This window comes from Salvelinus sp. IW2-2015, linkage group LG22, assembly GCF_002910315.2.
Source record: "Salvelinus sp. IW2-2015 linkage group LG22, ASM291031v2, whole genome shotgun sequence".
Lineage (NCBI taxonomy): Eukaryota > Metazoa > Chordata > Actinopteri > Salmoniformes > Salmonidae > Salvelinus > Salvelinus sp. IW2-2015.
The window spans coordinates 29389148-29406230 of NC_036862.1; the positions used below are offsets into that span (position 1 = coordinate 29389148).

Genomic DNA, 17083 nt, shown 5'->3' on the forward strand with positions numbered 1-17083 from the left:
TAATATTTATGTGGCCGAGAGAGTTTCCAGAAACTATCTCTAAGTGTCATCGTGAAGGGAGGTAATTTGTTTGGGGGAATCACTGGATGACAGTCCCATCTCCCAGGAACTTATATTCGTAGATGAGGCTGGATTCAATTTAGCAAAGACAAGGAGGAGAGGAAGGAACATCATTGGTCAACGTGCCATCATTGAGGTTCCTGGACAGCACGGGGGAAATGTCACCATATGCGCAGCTTGGACCATACAACACTGCCCATTGCCTTCATTTCCTGAACACCTTACATGATAATCTTTATCAGCCAGAGCAGAGAGGGCCAGGTGATGCTGACCAGAAAATGTATGTTCTAATTTGGGACAACGTGAGTTTCCAACGGCCTGTCAGGTCCGCAACTGCTTCCATGACCATCCCAGGTTTACAATTCTCTATCTCCCACCATATTCCCCAATTCTCAACCCCATTGTGCCAGGACCCGGTTACGAACTCGGGTCTCCGGTGTGAGAAACAGTCACTTAGCAAACTGAGCCACTAATAGTCGGCAGAACCCAGAAGATGAGGCAGACACAGCAGTACTTGAGACGGTGTTTTAATAAAGTAAAAAGGAAAGTACTTCAGGCAAAAATATAAATCCACAACGTCAAAAGTAATTCCAAGAGAAAAAAGGTAATCCTCCAAGACAAAAGGTAAATCCACAAGGTGGTAGATACAGCAGGGAAAAACCCTCAAAAGAATAATCAAAAATAAATAAAACAAGAACAAAAACAGAGTACCTCAAGAGAATCCAACAGGAGTAACAAATGTTCACAACATCGCTGGGGCTGGGTGCTAACATACAAACACAGAGCAAAGAACTGAGGAAAACTAAGGGTTTAAATACATTCAAGGGAAATGAGGCACAGGTGCAAATAATAACTGGAAACAAGGGAAAACAAAGTGGCCAAAACCGGAACAATCCTGGCCAAATCCTGACACATTGAGGAGTTGTTTTCTGCATGGTGGTGGAAGGTGTATGATTGCAAACCCCATGAACGTATGGCCGTTCTCCAGGCAATGGAGGAGGCCTGTGGTGACATTCCAGTCTTGTCAGGGGTGGATGTGTCATGCCAGAAGATATTTCCCCCCCTGTCTGGCCAAGGAGAATATCGCTTGTGATGTTGATGAAAATCTGTGGCCGGACCAAAACAACACATCTGACAGATTTTGTTTTTGCAATAGAGTATTTGATTCTTGACTCAGGATTTCGATTTTACTGTATTTTGACAGTTTCTTTATCTATTCCGTACAATTAATCTAACGTACAGTAGTACAAATAGGCCTATTTTTCTTCCTTTGCATATGCAAATTATATTTACTGTATGTTTTCAATTTTACTGTATGCATGCTTACAGTATGCTCTTTGACATGTATTGAGTAATTTTGAAGTAGTACACAAAAACAATTTACAGTATTACATCAAAATCTTATCTTTACACTGAAATAGGTTCTGATAGTAGTGTTTTGAATATGTCACATTAGTGAGATCTCGGTTGTCACTCATTTGATGTGTGTTTGTGTGTCTCATTTGTAAGCAGAGTTTCATTTTAAGCAGTGAGTAGATGATTTTGATTTCTGTGTTTCATTTTGCAAGATGTCTGCGGTTTGGGAAAATTGGCTAACTGTTTTCTGTTTAGAGTTCTGAGTACCTGAGATGTAGTTTCAGCAAACGTGTGTTAACAACTGGGAAAAACTTTGATTTACTAAAATAACATAACATTAAAAAAAGCATCATCATTTCTTAATTTGAGGAAGTATTATGGTTATTTAAAAGTTATGTGTTATGTATGTCAGTGTAATAGCAAAGATTCTTCTATCTGTGGTAATAGGCTCCATGTTTTTACACTGTGTTGTGGAAATACCAGCCAGCAACAACTGTCCCAGCTACATTATGCACTGCTGCCAGCTAGTAGAAAGAAATATAAAATGAATGGTTATCATGTGGACTAGACTAGCAGACTGCTCTTAACAGAACAACAGAACAACGCAAACTCTCATCAAGTTTGCGGATGACACTACAGTGGTAGGCTTGATCACCAACAACGACGAGACGGCCTACAGGGAGGAGGTGAGGGCCCTCGGAGTGTGGTGTCAGGAAAATAACCTCATACTCAACGTCAACAAAACAAAGGAGATGATTGTGGACTTCAGGAAACAGCAGAGGGAGCACCCCCCTATCCACATCGACGGGTCAGTAGTGGAGAAGGTGGAAAGTTTTAAGTTCCTCGGTGTACCCATCATCGGACAACTGAATTGGTCCACCCACACAGACAGCGGTTGTGAAGAAGGCGCAGCAGCGCCTCTTCAACCTCAGGAGGCTGAAGAAATTCGGCTTGTCACCAAAAGCACTCACAAACTTCTACAGATGCACAATCGAGAGCATCCTGTCGGGCTGTATCACGCCTGGTACGGCAACTGCTCCGCCCACAACCGTAAGCCTCTCCAGAGGGTAGTGAGGTCTGCAGAACGCATCACCAGGGGCAAACTACCTGCCCTCCAGGACACCTACACCACCCGATGTCACAGGAAGGCCATAAAGATCATCAAGGACAACAACCACCCAAGCCACTGCCTGTTCACCCCCGCTATCATCCAGAAGGCGAGGTCAGTACAGGTGCATCAAGCAGGGACGCGAGAGACTGAAAAACAGCTTCTATCTCAAGGCCATCAGACTGTTAAACAGCCACCATAACATTTAGCGGCCGCTGCCAAATACTGACTCAACTCCAGCCACTTTAAAAATGGAATTATGGAAATTAGTAAAAAATGTACCACTAGCCACTTTAAGCAATGCCACTTAATACAATGTTTACATACCCTACATTACCCATCTCATATGTTATATACTGTACTCTATATCATCTACTGCATCTTGCCATCTTTATGCAATACATGTACCACTGCCACTTTAAACTATGCCACTTTATGTTTCCATACCTCAGTACTCATCTCATATGTATATACCGTACTCTATACCATCTACTGCATTCTGCCATGCCGTTCTGTACCACACACTCATCCATATATCTTATGTACATATTCTTTATCCCTTCACACTTGTGTTGTGTGTGTAAGGTGTAGCGTGGAATTGTTAGGGTTAGATTACTGTTGGTTATTACTGCATTGTCGGAACTAGAAGCACAAGCATTTCGCTACACTCGCATTAACATCTGCTAACCATGGTGTATGTGACTAATAAAATTTGATTTGATTTGATTTGATTTAATAAGATAACTGTTCTACATAAACCTCTACTATACCTGGTGTTCTGAAACAGTCAACACTTAAAAATATGCCAAAATACTGGACAGACTTTTAATACAGTAAAAGCTCCTCCCACACCCAGACCCGTGTGTACTGGCCCTCCAATACCTCACTGACCTCTAACCACACCCTACACTCTACATTATAGATAGATTACACACCCCTACGCTCCACATTATAGATAGATTACACCCCTACGCTCCACATTATAGATAGATTACACCCCTACACTCCACATTAAGATAGATTACACACCCCTACACTCCACATATAGATAGATTTACACACCCCTAACGCTCCACATTGATAGATAGATTACACACCCCTACACTCCACATTATAGATAGATTACACACCCCTTCACGCTCCACATTATAGATAGATTACACACCCCTACGCTCACATTATAGATAGATTACACACCCTACCTCCACATTATAGACTAGATTACACACCCCTACACTCCACATTATAGATAGATTACACACCCTACACTCCACATTAGATAGATTACACCCCTACGCTCCACATTAAAGATAGATTACAACACCCCTACATTCCACATTATAGATAGATTACACACCCCACGCTCCACATTAAGATAGATTACACACCCCTACGCTCCACATTATAGATAATATTCACACCCCTACATCCACATTAAGATAGATTACACACCCCTACACTCCACATTATAGATAGATTACACACCCCTACACTCCACATTATAGATATTTACACACCCCTAACTCCACATTATAGATAGATTACACACCCCTACATTCCACATTAAATAGATTACACACCCCTACGCTCCACATTAAAGATAGATTACACACCCCTACGCTCCACATTATAGATATATTACACACCCCTACATTCACATTATAGATAGATTACACACCCCTACATTCCACATTATAGATAGATTACACACCCTACACTCCACATTATAGATATATTACACACCCCTAAACTCCACATTATAGATAGATTACACACCCCTACACTCCACATTATAGATAGACTACACACCCCTACACTCCACATTATAGATAGATTACACACCCCTACATTCCACATTATAGATAGATTACACACCCTACGCTCCACATTAAAGATAGATTACACACCCCTACATTCCACATTATAGATAGATTACACACCCCTACGCTCCACATTAAAGATAGATTACACACCCCTACATTCCACATTATAGATATATTACACCCCTACACCTCCACATTATAGATATATTACACACCCCTAAACTCCACATTATAGATAGATTACACACCCCTACACTCCACATTATAGATAGATTACACACCCCTACGCTCCACATTATAGATAGATTACACACCCCTACACTCCACATTATAGATAGATTACACACCCCTACACTCCACATTATAGATATAGTACACACCCCTACACTCCACATTAATAGATGATTACACACCCCTACACTCCACATTATAGATATATTACACCCCCCCTACACTCCACTTAAAAATAGATTACACACCCCTACACTCCCATTATAGATATATTACACACCCCTAAACTCCACATTATAGATAGATTACACACCCTACACTCCACATTATAGATAGATTACACACCCCTACACTCCACATTATAGATATATTACACACCCTAAACTCCACATTATAGATAGATTACACACCCCTACACTCCACATTATAGATATATTACACCCCCTACACTCCACATTTATAAAGATACTTCACACCCCTACACTCCACATTATAGATAGATTACACACCCTACACTCCACATTATAGATATATTACACACCCTACACTCTACATTATAGATAGATTACACACCCCTACACTCCACATTATAGATATATTACACACCCCTACACTCCACATTATAGACTAGATTACACACCCCTACACTCCACATTATAGATAGATTACACCCCCACTACACTCCACATTATAGATTACACACCCCTACTATCCACATTATAGATAGATTACACACCCCTACACTCCACATTATAGATAGATTACACACCCCTACACTCCACATTATAGATAGATACACATCCTACATCCACATAATAGATAGATACACACCCCTACAGCTCCACATTATAGATAGATTACACACCCCTACAACTTCCACATTATAGATAGATTACACACCCCTCCATCACATCTAAGATACCCCTCACTCACCTTATAGATGAGATTACACACCCCTACACTCCACATTATAGATAGATTACACACCCCTACACTCCACATTATAGATAGATTACACACCCCTACACTCCGGATGCTAGACACCCTCTACCCCTACAACMGGGAGGTAAGACCCCCTCCACCTAGCGCTCTACTCCTACCCCCTTTCCCTAAACCTCAAAACAACCTCTACCCCCTCCACCTAGCCCTCTACTCCTTCCCCTAGACCCCAAAACAACCCCAAAGCACCCTCTTAATCGCGATCTCTTAATCTTCCCCTGGTGCAGGACTTAGTATGCTATAGTCTGCAGATCTGAAATGTGGGGCTCGGTGGAAACAGTATGGTGAAAGCTCATAAGCCTATCAGAAGGCTAGGAGAACCATGGAGCCACTTCCTACAAACCAGTGGTGGGTCATGTCATCTGATCTCTGTATAGATGAGTCTCTTTATGATGGAAAGAGAAGATGTAATATGACATAGCTAGTGACTTGTAATCCAATTGTCTCTTTTGGTCTCTTTCTTTCTCTTTATCTCTCCACTTCTTGTATTATTCTTTCGCTTCACTTCTCTTGTCTTCTGCCTCTCTTTGTCTTGTGCTCCCTCTCTCTCAATTTCAATTCACCGACATTTTCATTAAAAACAATTATTTCACCTTTGTTTAACCAGATAGGCCAGTTGAGAACAAGTTGGCCAAGATAAAGCAAAGCAGTGCGACAAAAACAACAACACAGAGTTACACATAAACAAATGTACAGTGAATAACACACAAAAAAAAAAAAAAGTATGGTGATCAGTAAACTGCTCAGACAGCTGATGCTTAAAGTTAGGGAGGGAGATATAAGACTCCAGCTTCAGAGATTTTTGCAATTCGTTCCAGTTATTGGCAGCAGAGAACTGGAAGGAAAGGCGGCCAAAGTAATTGTTGGCTTTGGGGATGACCAGTGCAATATACCTGCTGGAGCGCGTGCTACGGGTGGGTGTTGCTATGGTGACCCGTGAGCTGAGATAAGGCAGGGCTTCACCTAGCAAAGACTTATAGATGACCTGGAGCCAGTGTGTTTGTCGACGGATATGTAGTGAGGGCCAGCCAACGAGAGCATACTGGTCGCAGTGGTGGGTAGTATATGGGGATTTGGTGATAAAATGGATGGCACTGTGATAGACTACATCCAGTTTGCTGAGTAGAGTGTTGGGGGCTATTTTGTAAATGACATCGCCGAAGTCAAGGATCGGTAGGATAGTCAGTTTTCCGAGAGTATGTTTGGCGACATGAGTGAAGGAGGCTTTGTTGCGAAATTGGAAGCCAATTCTAGATTTAATTTTGGATTGGAGATGCTTAATGTGAGTCTGGAAGGAGATTTTACAGTCAAACCAGACACCTAGGTATTTGTAGTTGTTCACATATTCTATGTCAGAACCGTCCAGAGTAGTGATGCTAGTCGGGCAGGAGGGTGCGGGCAGCAATCGGTTGAAGAGCATGCACTTAGTTTTATAGCATTTAAAAACAGCTGGAGGCCACGTAAGGAGTGTTGTATGGCGTTGAAGCTCATTCAACGCCATACATGATGTAACAATGTACATATTGACAAAGTGTACTTTGGAAATGGAATTCTATAACATCATAAACAAATTATCAAAATTGTCACAAATGGGATAATAAGTAACAACAATAGTCAAGGGTTGGGGAGTTGTATTAGGAATGGAAATCTTGCATTTCTCTTGAACTACTGTACCAGTCAAAAGTTTGGACACATCTATTCATTCAAGGGTTTTTCCTTATTTGTACTATTTTCTACATTATAGAATAAAAGTGAAGACGTCCAAACTATGAAATAACACATATTGAATCATGACCTAACCCCAAAAAAAGTATTTTACATTTTTGTCATTTAAAATATATTATTATCCAGAGCGACTTAGTGCATTCATCTTAAGATAGCTAGTTGAAACAACACATCATAATCGTATAAAGTACATTTTCCCGCAACAAAATATGTATCAGCAAAGTAAGTGCTAGTGGGAAAAGACAAGTAATTTTTTTTTATGGTAGGAAACGGTTTTATAGGAATTTCCCATGCTGATACTCAACTGGTCTACGTACAAGACCGTCTTCACCAACATCAGCATAGCCTACAACCCAACTACAGGTACTGACCACTCTAATCAACACAGTAGCTTCCTGCTCTTCCCTGTGGGCCTGATTCAGACTTAGGAAATTACGCCTTTCTTACCAATGCCTTTCCTACACACTTCTCAGTAGTTGATATTCAGACATACCTTATGAAGGTGTGTACCTCGCTTTGCAGGCGTGGTTCCCTTGCTATTGCTGAATAAATGTAATTCAACTGCTGAAAAATACCTCCCACTTGCTGGCCAAGAGATGTTCTTGTGGAATTTCCATTCAATAGGGTTTTCAGTACATTTATCTTATGCCATCCCATTAAATACGGTGTACCTTTTAGTTCGAGAACGGAATATTAGGAATCAATTAAAGAAAGCCATCTAAATATAGGCATATTAGTCTATATTTCAGCACCAATTGGTAGATTTAAAAATACTCTCATATTGTAGATTATTTAGGGTTAGGAAAGTATTTATGAAAATTGTTTGGAGATGTCACGCCCTGACCTTAGAGAGCCGTTTTATTTCTCTATTTGGTTAGGCCAGGGTGTGATTTGGGGTGGGCATTCTATGTCTGTTTCTATGTTTTGGCCGGGTATGGTTCTCAATCAGGGACAGCTGTCTATCGTTGTCTCTGATTGGGAATCATACTTAGGCAGCCTTTTTTCCTTTGTATTTTGTGGGTAGTTATCTTTGTTAGTGGCACTATAGCCCTAGTAAGCTTCACGGTCGTTTCTTTGTTTCTTGTTTTGTTGGCGACATTTACATAAATAAAGGAAAATGTACGCTTACTACGCTGCACCTTGGTCCGGTCAGTTCCACAACGACATCCGTGACAGGAGAGCCTTTACTCACAAAAGAAAGAAAATGGTGGTTTGATTTATTCTGAAAATTGGCACATTCAGTTCTTTAACCCATAGTAATGTTGAAAGATTAGTGTACATAGAATTATAATAGGGAGAACGGTGTACAATAGTAGGCTATACCCTCGTCTATCGCCTGCACTAACCATGGAACTGTGTGATGACACAGCCAATTATTGCACCATGCGTCGGGTTCAAACTGTTATGGCTTGGTTTGTTCTCTGCTCCATTACGATTTAATTAGCCTACATGTCTTTTTTTATATTACCAACTGTTACTAACAATCCTCAGCAACAACCACATGGCCATGACGGTGTGTAAGGAAGAAGCAAATGAAGGTAAACAAAAAAAATAAATTTAATGTAATGATAATGTAGGCTATACCAACTGAAGGGAAATAACAGGGTAATACAGTATTTAACATGATAGAAATAAGAAACAGTGAAAGTCGGGGTAACCTAAAGTGAAGATATTTGAGAGTGCCCATCCGTAAAAGGCTGTACAATTTAAATTCTGCATAATGGCACAGCATTTCATAATCTTTACTGTGAGAAAGTTGATATGTTGAAATGTATTCGGTCACGTGCACCGAATACAACAGGTATCATAACAAAAAAGTCTGAAATCACAAATGCTCATATTTCTGCCATCTTTCTGAGCGATATAGTGAAATGCTTACAATTAAGTCAAGGTCAGAAGACACCTCCACCGGTGTAACGGTATTGCTTCCGTCCCTCTCCTCGCCCCTACCTGGGCTGGTAGAACCAGGGACCCTCTGACACATCAACAACAGCCACCCTCAAAGCATCGTTACCCATCGCGCCACAAAATCCACGGCCTTTGCAGAGCAAGGGGAACAACTACTTCAAGGTCTCAGAGCGAGTGACGTCACCGATTGAAACACTATTAGCGCGCACCACCGCTAACTAGCTAGCCATTTCACATTGGTTACACCAGCACACCTACATTTCTTAGATCTCCACCCAAAACGTATAGCAGGTGAATAGCACACTATTCTCATGTTTAAGTTCAAGATCATAATATGCGTAGAGAGAAAAGTGCATAAAAATGGAATTACATTCCATTTACATGTGCTTAACTCGGGTCGGAATCGGGCCCTTGTGAGGTAATGATGCTTACTGATGGGAGCAGTTCTGGGGCTAAAGCCTCCAATGTTCCCCTCTAACCAATAAAGAAGCATTTTTAAAGGCAAAATTACTATTTTGTATCATTCTACCATCAGTGACAAACGTATTATTTGATATGTTACAGTTTTAATTGGATGTATTATTTATGTTCTAGTTAGTTGTGTTTGTGAATGTGGGTGACCATCTTAGTCAGTTGCAAAAATCCCCCAGCCAACTTCCCCTCAATATGACTCAGCTCAGTGGCTCTATTTCCACAGTCTAAAACAGTTTAGCTAATGCTCTATCTCAACATAGTCATATGTCTCTGATAAACAGTGATATACCGTAGGTATAATAGCGTCAGCCAATGTTCATAAATACCTATATTAGATCGTAACAGCATCTGCATGAGGTGCACTTTGTATGTTTGGCGAGCTTTTAATCCCCATTAACTCTGTCAGAAAAGTTAATTCTGACAGAGTTAAAAGTTAATTGCAGTTAATTGTGTTATTTACATGCCTGTTGTAAGGCTGCTTGTCATGTTATTTGTGAATTGCCATAAAATACCCCTCTTGGATCGGAGTCTTGGATCAGGAATTCCATTGTTATAGCAGACTGATAACCACATGTGGCAACACAGACACACGCAGACACACAGAAGCAGCAGACATACAAGTGACAGGGCATGCCTTGACCTGCCCTGCCCCCAGTACTTAAACTCTGCTGCTATAAATTGGGACACAGGCTAGCCTTATCCAATATAATCAAATATATACATTTATATCAGTGACCAAATGTGAAAGACATATCCTGTTCTAGGTACGCACATCCTGTCCTGCCAAGGTCTGTGGTAAATCATGTTAGGTTGTATTTCGAGTGGATTATCCCTTTAACTGATTTCTCTATGGCCACCAACTGTCATCCTCTGTCTTGCTCAAAATAACATGGAAGTGTATCACAGTCATGGGTGTCTGAAAGTTTTATAAATAGCATGTGTATTCATCGACATGTATGTACATTACCATTTAAAGATACAGTATTTAATTAACTTTCTTACGTAAAGCCCAATATACTTTTTTTCATTGTAGAGGAATTAAGAGATATATTTATCTTTTGAAGAACATAAAATAGTGTCACAAAAGTTCCGAGATCTGGTCACTTGCCATATGTATTGATTGAATCTTTAAAAAAAATTGCCATGAACATTTGGTCAAAAAATGTGACATCACTGCTTATTCAGGTGTGTTCAAAGCAGTTTACTAAACCACAAGCACTCCGTTTTCTGAACTACCAGCAGTTTTAGGCAGTCTGAGGAGGAAGTGGATAGGTACATTTACATGAATCACAGACACTTAGGAAAGAAAACACTCAAACACACAGTATAAATACAGACTTGGCTCCTGGACCCCAGTCAGTCACTGAGCTGGACGCCACCAAGACAAGATGGAAATCACAGCTTTACTGCTCCTTGTGGTGGTTGCTCAGTCATTTGCTATGCCTCTGTCATCGCTGGAGGAGACTGACAAGTGGCTATTAGCCGAGGTAAGCCAATTAAAGCTGTGGTTCTGATGTCCTTTTATTTATCAATGTCTGTTTGGTGCACTGAATATTTACGTTTTAATATTGATTTTACACTTATCCTCATACTCGAAATAAGGATAAATGCGATAATGTATAGTATCAACAAAATGAGCATTGTTTTATTTAAACAAAATTGTTAATTGCATACAATATGCCAGACGTTGTTGAAATAATATAACCCCTCAAATTGAACCCTATGTTTCTCTTGTGATTTTGCTCCTTAAATGACCATATTTAACAGCTACATATCACGAAGGTGTTAACTTATGTTATTGTTTCCTCTTCAGAAATACCTCCGCAAGTTCTACCACCTTCGAGCTGGACTTCAGGGAACCCCGACCCACAGGTCGTCAGATGCCATGCAGGCTAAGATCAGGGAGATGCAGTCCTTCTTCAACCTCCAAGTGACAGGGAGCCTGGACGCTAACACCCTGGAACTGATGAGCATGGCCAGGTGTGGTGTCCCTGACGTGGGGGAATACAACCACTTCCCCCGACACCTCAAATGGCAGAACACCAATGTGACCTTCAGGTGAGGCTTCTCAAACACTCTGGGTCATAGATTGTGTCATAACCCTAATTTGTGTTTTTTATGGTGTAGGTGTAATAATGTTAATTTACTCCACATACACCACATAACCTTGGAATCAATGGATATTATCAGCTTTCATTACTTTGGATAAAACTTGTCAAGTTTCTCTTGAATGAAGACATGTTTCCTCTCTCTTGAACGGTCCTTCAGAATAGTGAATTATACTCCTGATCTGAAGAAGGCAGATGTGGACAGAGCTATCCATAATGCCTTCAACATCTGGGCTGACGTTACTCCTCTGACCTTCAAGAAACTGCACGAGGGGAAGGCTGACATCATGATAGCATTTGGGACAAAAGGTAGACCAATTTCTTTATTCTGGCCTGCAGTTGATAAACTATACAGAATATATGGAGAATATCTTGATTAGTTTGATAATCTTACTGTAGTTTTGTTCAACATTCAGTGAACATTGTTTAGAGTTGTGCAAGACGCTCTCATAGAATAAATTGATTGAATGCTGGCTTGCTGGCAACACTTACTGAAACCATCCTCAAACATATTTTTTTCCCTGGCCTTTTTTTTTCTTTAGAACATGGAGACTTCAACCCTTTTGACGGCCCTGACGGTCTCTTAGCCCATGCCTATCCCCCTGGCAGAGACATTGGAGGAGACACACACTTTGATGAAGATGAACATTGGTCAAAAGACTCAGACGGTAAATATTTGGTACATTTATGTGGGGGATCAAGGAAAATGTATGACATTTAATCAATGATTACTTACTGACATATTTCCTCCCCTGTAGCCTACAACCTTTTCCTGGTTGCCACTCATGAGTTTGGCCATGCTCTTGGCTTGTCCCATTCTTCTGATCCTGGAGCTCTGATGTACCCAGTCTACTCCTACAGCGAGGGTTATCCATTGTCTGAGGATGATGTCACCGGCATTCAAGCTCTTTATGGTCAGTGTTCCACTTATTAACCCAAACAGAAAATAGTTACAGATAATTAAGTCAAAAGAAAAGTCAAAAGTTTGGACACACCTACTCATTCCAGGGTTTTTCTTTATTTGTACTATTTTCTACATTGTAGAATAATAGTGAAGACATCAAAACTATGAAATAACACATTGGGAATCATGTAGTAACCGAAAAAGTGTTAAACAAATAAAAACATATGTTATATTTGAGATTATTCAAAGTAGCCTACCTTTGCCTTGATGACAGCTTTGCACACTCTTGGCATTTTCTCATCCAGCTTCATGAGGTAGTCACCTGGAATGCATTTCAATTAACAGATGTGCCTTGTGGAATTTCTTTCCTTCTTAATGCGTTTGAGCCAATCAGTTGTGTTGTGACAAGGTAGGGGTGGTATACAGAAGATAGCCCTATTTGGTAAAAGACCGAGTCCATATTATGGCAAGAACATCTCAAATAAGCAAAGAGAAACGACAGTCCATCATTACTTTAAGACATGAAAGTCAGTCAATCTGGAAAATTTCAAGCGCTATGATGAAACTGTCTCTCTTGAGGACTGCCACGGGAAAGGAAGACACAGAGTTACCTCTGCTGTAGAGGATAAGTTCATTAGAGTTACCAGCCTCAGAAATTGCAGCCCAAATAAATGCTTCACAGAGTTTAATAACAGACACATCTCAACATCAACTGTTCAGAGGAGACTGCGTGAATCAGGCCTTCATGGTCGAATTGTTGCAAAGAAACCACTACTAATGGATACCAATATGAAGAAGAGACTTGCTTTGGCCCAGAAACACGAACAATGAGATTCTTCGAAGTAGCCACCCGTTGCCTTGATGACAGCTTTGCACACTCTTGGCAAATTTTAGATTTTTGGTTCCAATCGCCTTGTCTTTGTGAGACGCAGAGTAGGTGAACGGATGATTTCCGAATGTGTGGTTCCCACTGTGAAGCATGGAGGAGGTGTGATGGTGTGGTGGTGCTTTGCTGGTGACACTGTCGGTGATTTATTTACAATTCAAGGCACACTTAACCAGCATGGCTACCACAGCATTCTGCAGCGGTACGCCATCCCATCTGGTTTGTGCTTAGTGGGACTATCATTTGTTTTTCAACAGGACAATGACCCAACACACCTCCAGGCTGTGTAAGGGCTATTTGACCAAGAAGGAGCATGATGGAGTTCTGCATCAGATGACCTGGCCTCCACAATCACCCGACCTCAACCCAATTGAGATGGTTTGGGATGAGTTGGACCGCAGAGCGAAGGAAAATCAGCCAACAAGTGCTCAGCATGTGGGAACTCCTTCAAAACTGTTGGAAAAATATTCCAGGTGAAGCTGGTTGAGAGAATGCCAAGAGTGTGCAAAGTTGTCATCAAGGCAAAGGGTGGCTACTTTGAAGAATCTCAAATATAAAATATATTTGGGTTTGTTTAACACTTTTTTGGTTACTACATGATTCCATATATGTCGTTTCATAGTTTTGATGTCTTCACTATTATTCTACAATGTAGAATGAGTAGGTGTGTCCAAACTTTTGACTGGTACTGTAATTCCACCCACTAGAGTCCTATTTTGAAACGTTCATTATGTGGTTCAATCCTTTAGGCCCGAACCCCAATCACAGGAAAGTGAAGCCCAAACCAGATGCCCCAAACAAATGTGACCCCATGTTGAGTTTTGATGCTGTTACTGAGCTCAGAGGAGAAACAATCATCTTCAAAGACAGGTAGGGAGTGTGTCCATTCATGAAAACTTTTCTGCACAAACTATAAGCTTAAAATTGCCAAAATGTATGTGCGTTGATGTTTTCTATTTGATTACAGGTTCTACTGGCGTCTCCATCCTCAGTTTGCAGAGCCTGAGCAAACCCTGATCAAATCCACCTGGCCCTCCCTCCCCAACAAAGTGGATGCTGCCTATGAGTACCCTGAGAAAGACATGGTCTTCATATTCAGTGGTGAGTTACATGCTGGCAACACTGTTCACATAGTCCTCTGTCATTCTGAATATGCAATTACAGTTCTACTTCGCTCATTTTCGTCACATATACAGTAGATATCTAATAAAATTGATATCGGTGCAAGAGACATAGGTTAATTTTGTTGACAAATTTTTATATTTTTCCAGGTATTAGAATGTGGGCCCTGAACGGCTACAGCCTAGTGGAGGGCTACCCAAAATACATCCATCAACTGGGACTCCCCAAGGCCGTGCGGAGGGTGGATGCTGCTGTGTACATCCCAGACACCGGCAAGACCCTTCTGTTCTCTGAAGAACAGTTCTGGAGGTAGGACGGTATGGTCTGGACTGGTCTGGCTTGGTCTGGTCTAGTCTTGTTGAGAGATGTTATCTGCAAACATAACTGTTCATTATAGGTTATAGTCTTGGTTGTGTCTTATTGACAGTTATGATGAGAAGACTAACACAATGGACAGTGGCTTCCCAAGATCCATTGAGATGGATTTCCCTGGAATGGCAGATGAGGTGGATGCTGCCTTATATAAATATGGTATATCACAATCACTCATTTCAATAATATTCTTATGTAGTTTCCGTTGCATTTGCTTTGAATATATAATAAATAGCGCTCTCTAACAAATTCATCCTTTCTTTCTCCTTGCAGGATATTTGCATTTCTTCCATGAACATACACAGTTTGAATACAGTTACAGTGCAAGGAAGGTCATTCAGATTGTTCGGACAAACTCTTTTCTCAACTGCTGATCCACTGGTGGAGAACTACTGTTATTTTATGGGAAACGTACCAATAGGTAATTTGTGCTGGACTCCTGTTTGTTATTGTTATTTGTAACTCATCTCAAAGTACGCTGGAAAACTGCATGTAAAATGCATGTCTGAAGACTGAAGTAGGTGTAATATTTATTGGGAATGGGAAAATGGTTGGCTTATGCATCGAACAAATGCAGAAACCACTATGCAGGGTCTTGCTTTAGGGTATCAGAAAATGTGCATCATATTCACATACTTGTTATAGTATTGAAGGGTGGGATAGAAACCACTCTGATATACTTTAGAATACTGTAATTGCATTTCTCTCTGTATGTAAATGTTACTTGGGGAAGTTACAGTAATGCGTTGCAGATCCACCAATAGGTGGCATTCAAGGACACCAGATCTAGAGTACGAGCTAATAATGCTTTTTATGGACTGTGAATGTTTTTACTACTAATTTTAATGACACATTTTCATGAATAAAATAATATGTGCAAATGGTATTGTCTGAGTGTTTGTGATTTAAATACTCTATAGCAACATTTAGAGTGAGACGTGTTGGCCCACATCATACTCAAAATAAGATTTTTCTGTAACAAGACAAAATGCATCTGTTTGGAAAAAAATATGGTAAGACACATGATACGATTGGTAAGAGATGTAGGAAAATAGATATAGGGATGGGAAGAGATGGGAATTTATGGGACCACATTCTACACTGGGTGCTTGTTTTGGCATGCGTTGTCATACTACCACAGAGTTTGATCTTGGATCATCTAAGGTCATTGTGGTCAGGAAGTATACAAAATAGATAGAGCAGACTGCATAAAAGACTGCTTATGAATCACAAGTGCACACAAACCACCTACACAGCACCATGCCACGGTATTGAGTAACCAGCCACAACTGCCAAAATACTCCCTCTTTGTCATCAATACTGTAACAGGGATGACTTGGCAGCTGAGTTGGCATAGCTCTGCCATTCTGTTGTAGGTATTGACTTTCCCGGCCCTCCCTGCTTGTTTTTACATGGATACATCCTTGTATTGCCATTGGCCAGACAGCAGTTCTAAGTTAACACCACAAGAGGGTGCTACGTCCACAACGTTTCCTGCAAGCTCAGTCTGAATCAGAGGAGGCTGGTGGAAGGAGTTATAGGAGCACGGGCTCATTGTAATGGCTGGAATGGAATTAATCCAACACATCAAACACATGGAAACCGCATTCCATTCCAGCCATTACAATGAGCTAGTCTTCCTATAACTCCTTCCACCAGCCTCCTCTGGTGTGAATGGTTGTTTACCGTGAGCTCAGTATGAATGGTGGTTTACTTTGAGCTCAGCCACCCAAACAAAAATGGCATACTCTGAGTAACATGTGTCACTTATTAAATGCTGTGATTCTTCCAAGAAAAGCTCTGCGTGTTAAGATGCAGCCACAGACCCACATACTATGCATCTTAGCTCAACTATGGGAAAATTGACAACCCTATCAGTGCCAAACTGTAGCAGCTTATGTTGCTCAAATGTTTTAGTTCGTTCTGTCAAGCCTTCCATAGCCTACACCTGTAGTAAAAAGTATAAATCAAGTCCATTGACAAAAACATGTACGTTAGAGTGAGCAA

At 40.7% G+C, this 17083-nt stretch overlaps 1 protein-coding gene across 1 annotated transcript; it reads left to right on the forward strand.

Moving 5' to 3' along the window:
* Window positions 1-11053: 11053 nt before the first annotated feature.
* LOC111982623 (collagenase 3) lies at window positions 11054-15960 on the forward strand. Its single transcript, XM_024014214.2, has 10 exons — window positions 11054-11171; window positions 11498-11742; window positions 11953-12101; window positions 12335-12460; window positions 12551-12706; window positions 14332-14452; window positions 14550-14683; window positions 14854-15013; window positions 15132-15235; window positions 15350-15960. Exons 1-10 carry the CDS (start codon window positions 11073-11075, stop codon window positions 15448-15450), a joined length of 1395 nt encoding a protein of 464 aa, XP_023869982.1. The 5' UTR covers window positions 11054-11072; the 3' UTR covers window positions 15451-15960.
* Window positions 15961-17083: the final 1123 nt, after the last annotated feature.

Bases quoted from the DNA above. Each gene is read 5' to 3' on its own strand.
- LOC111982623 (XM_024014214.2), top strand. From the start codon at position 11,073: ATGGAAATCACAGCTTTACTGCTCCTTGTGGTGGTTGCTCAGTCATTT. The intron at 11,743-11,952 runs GTGAGGCTTCTC...ACGGTCCTTCAG, and splicing joins AACACCAATGTGACCTTCAG to AATAGTGAATTATACTCCTG. The intron at 12,102-12,334 runs GTAGACCAATTT...TTTTTTCTTTAG, and splicing joins GATAGCATTTGGGACAAAAG to AACATGGAGACTTCAACCCT.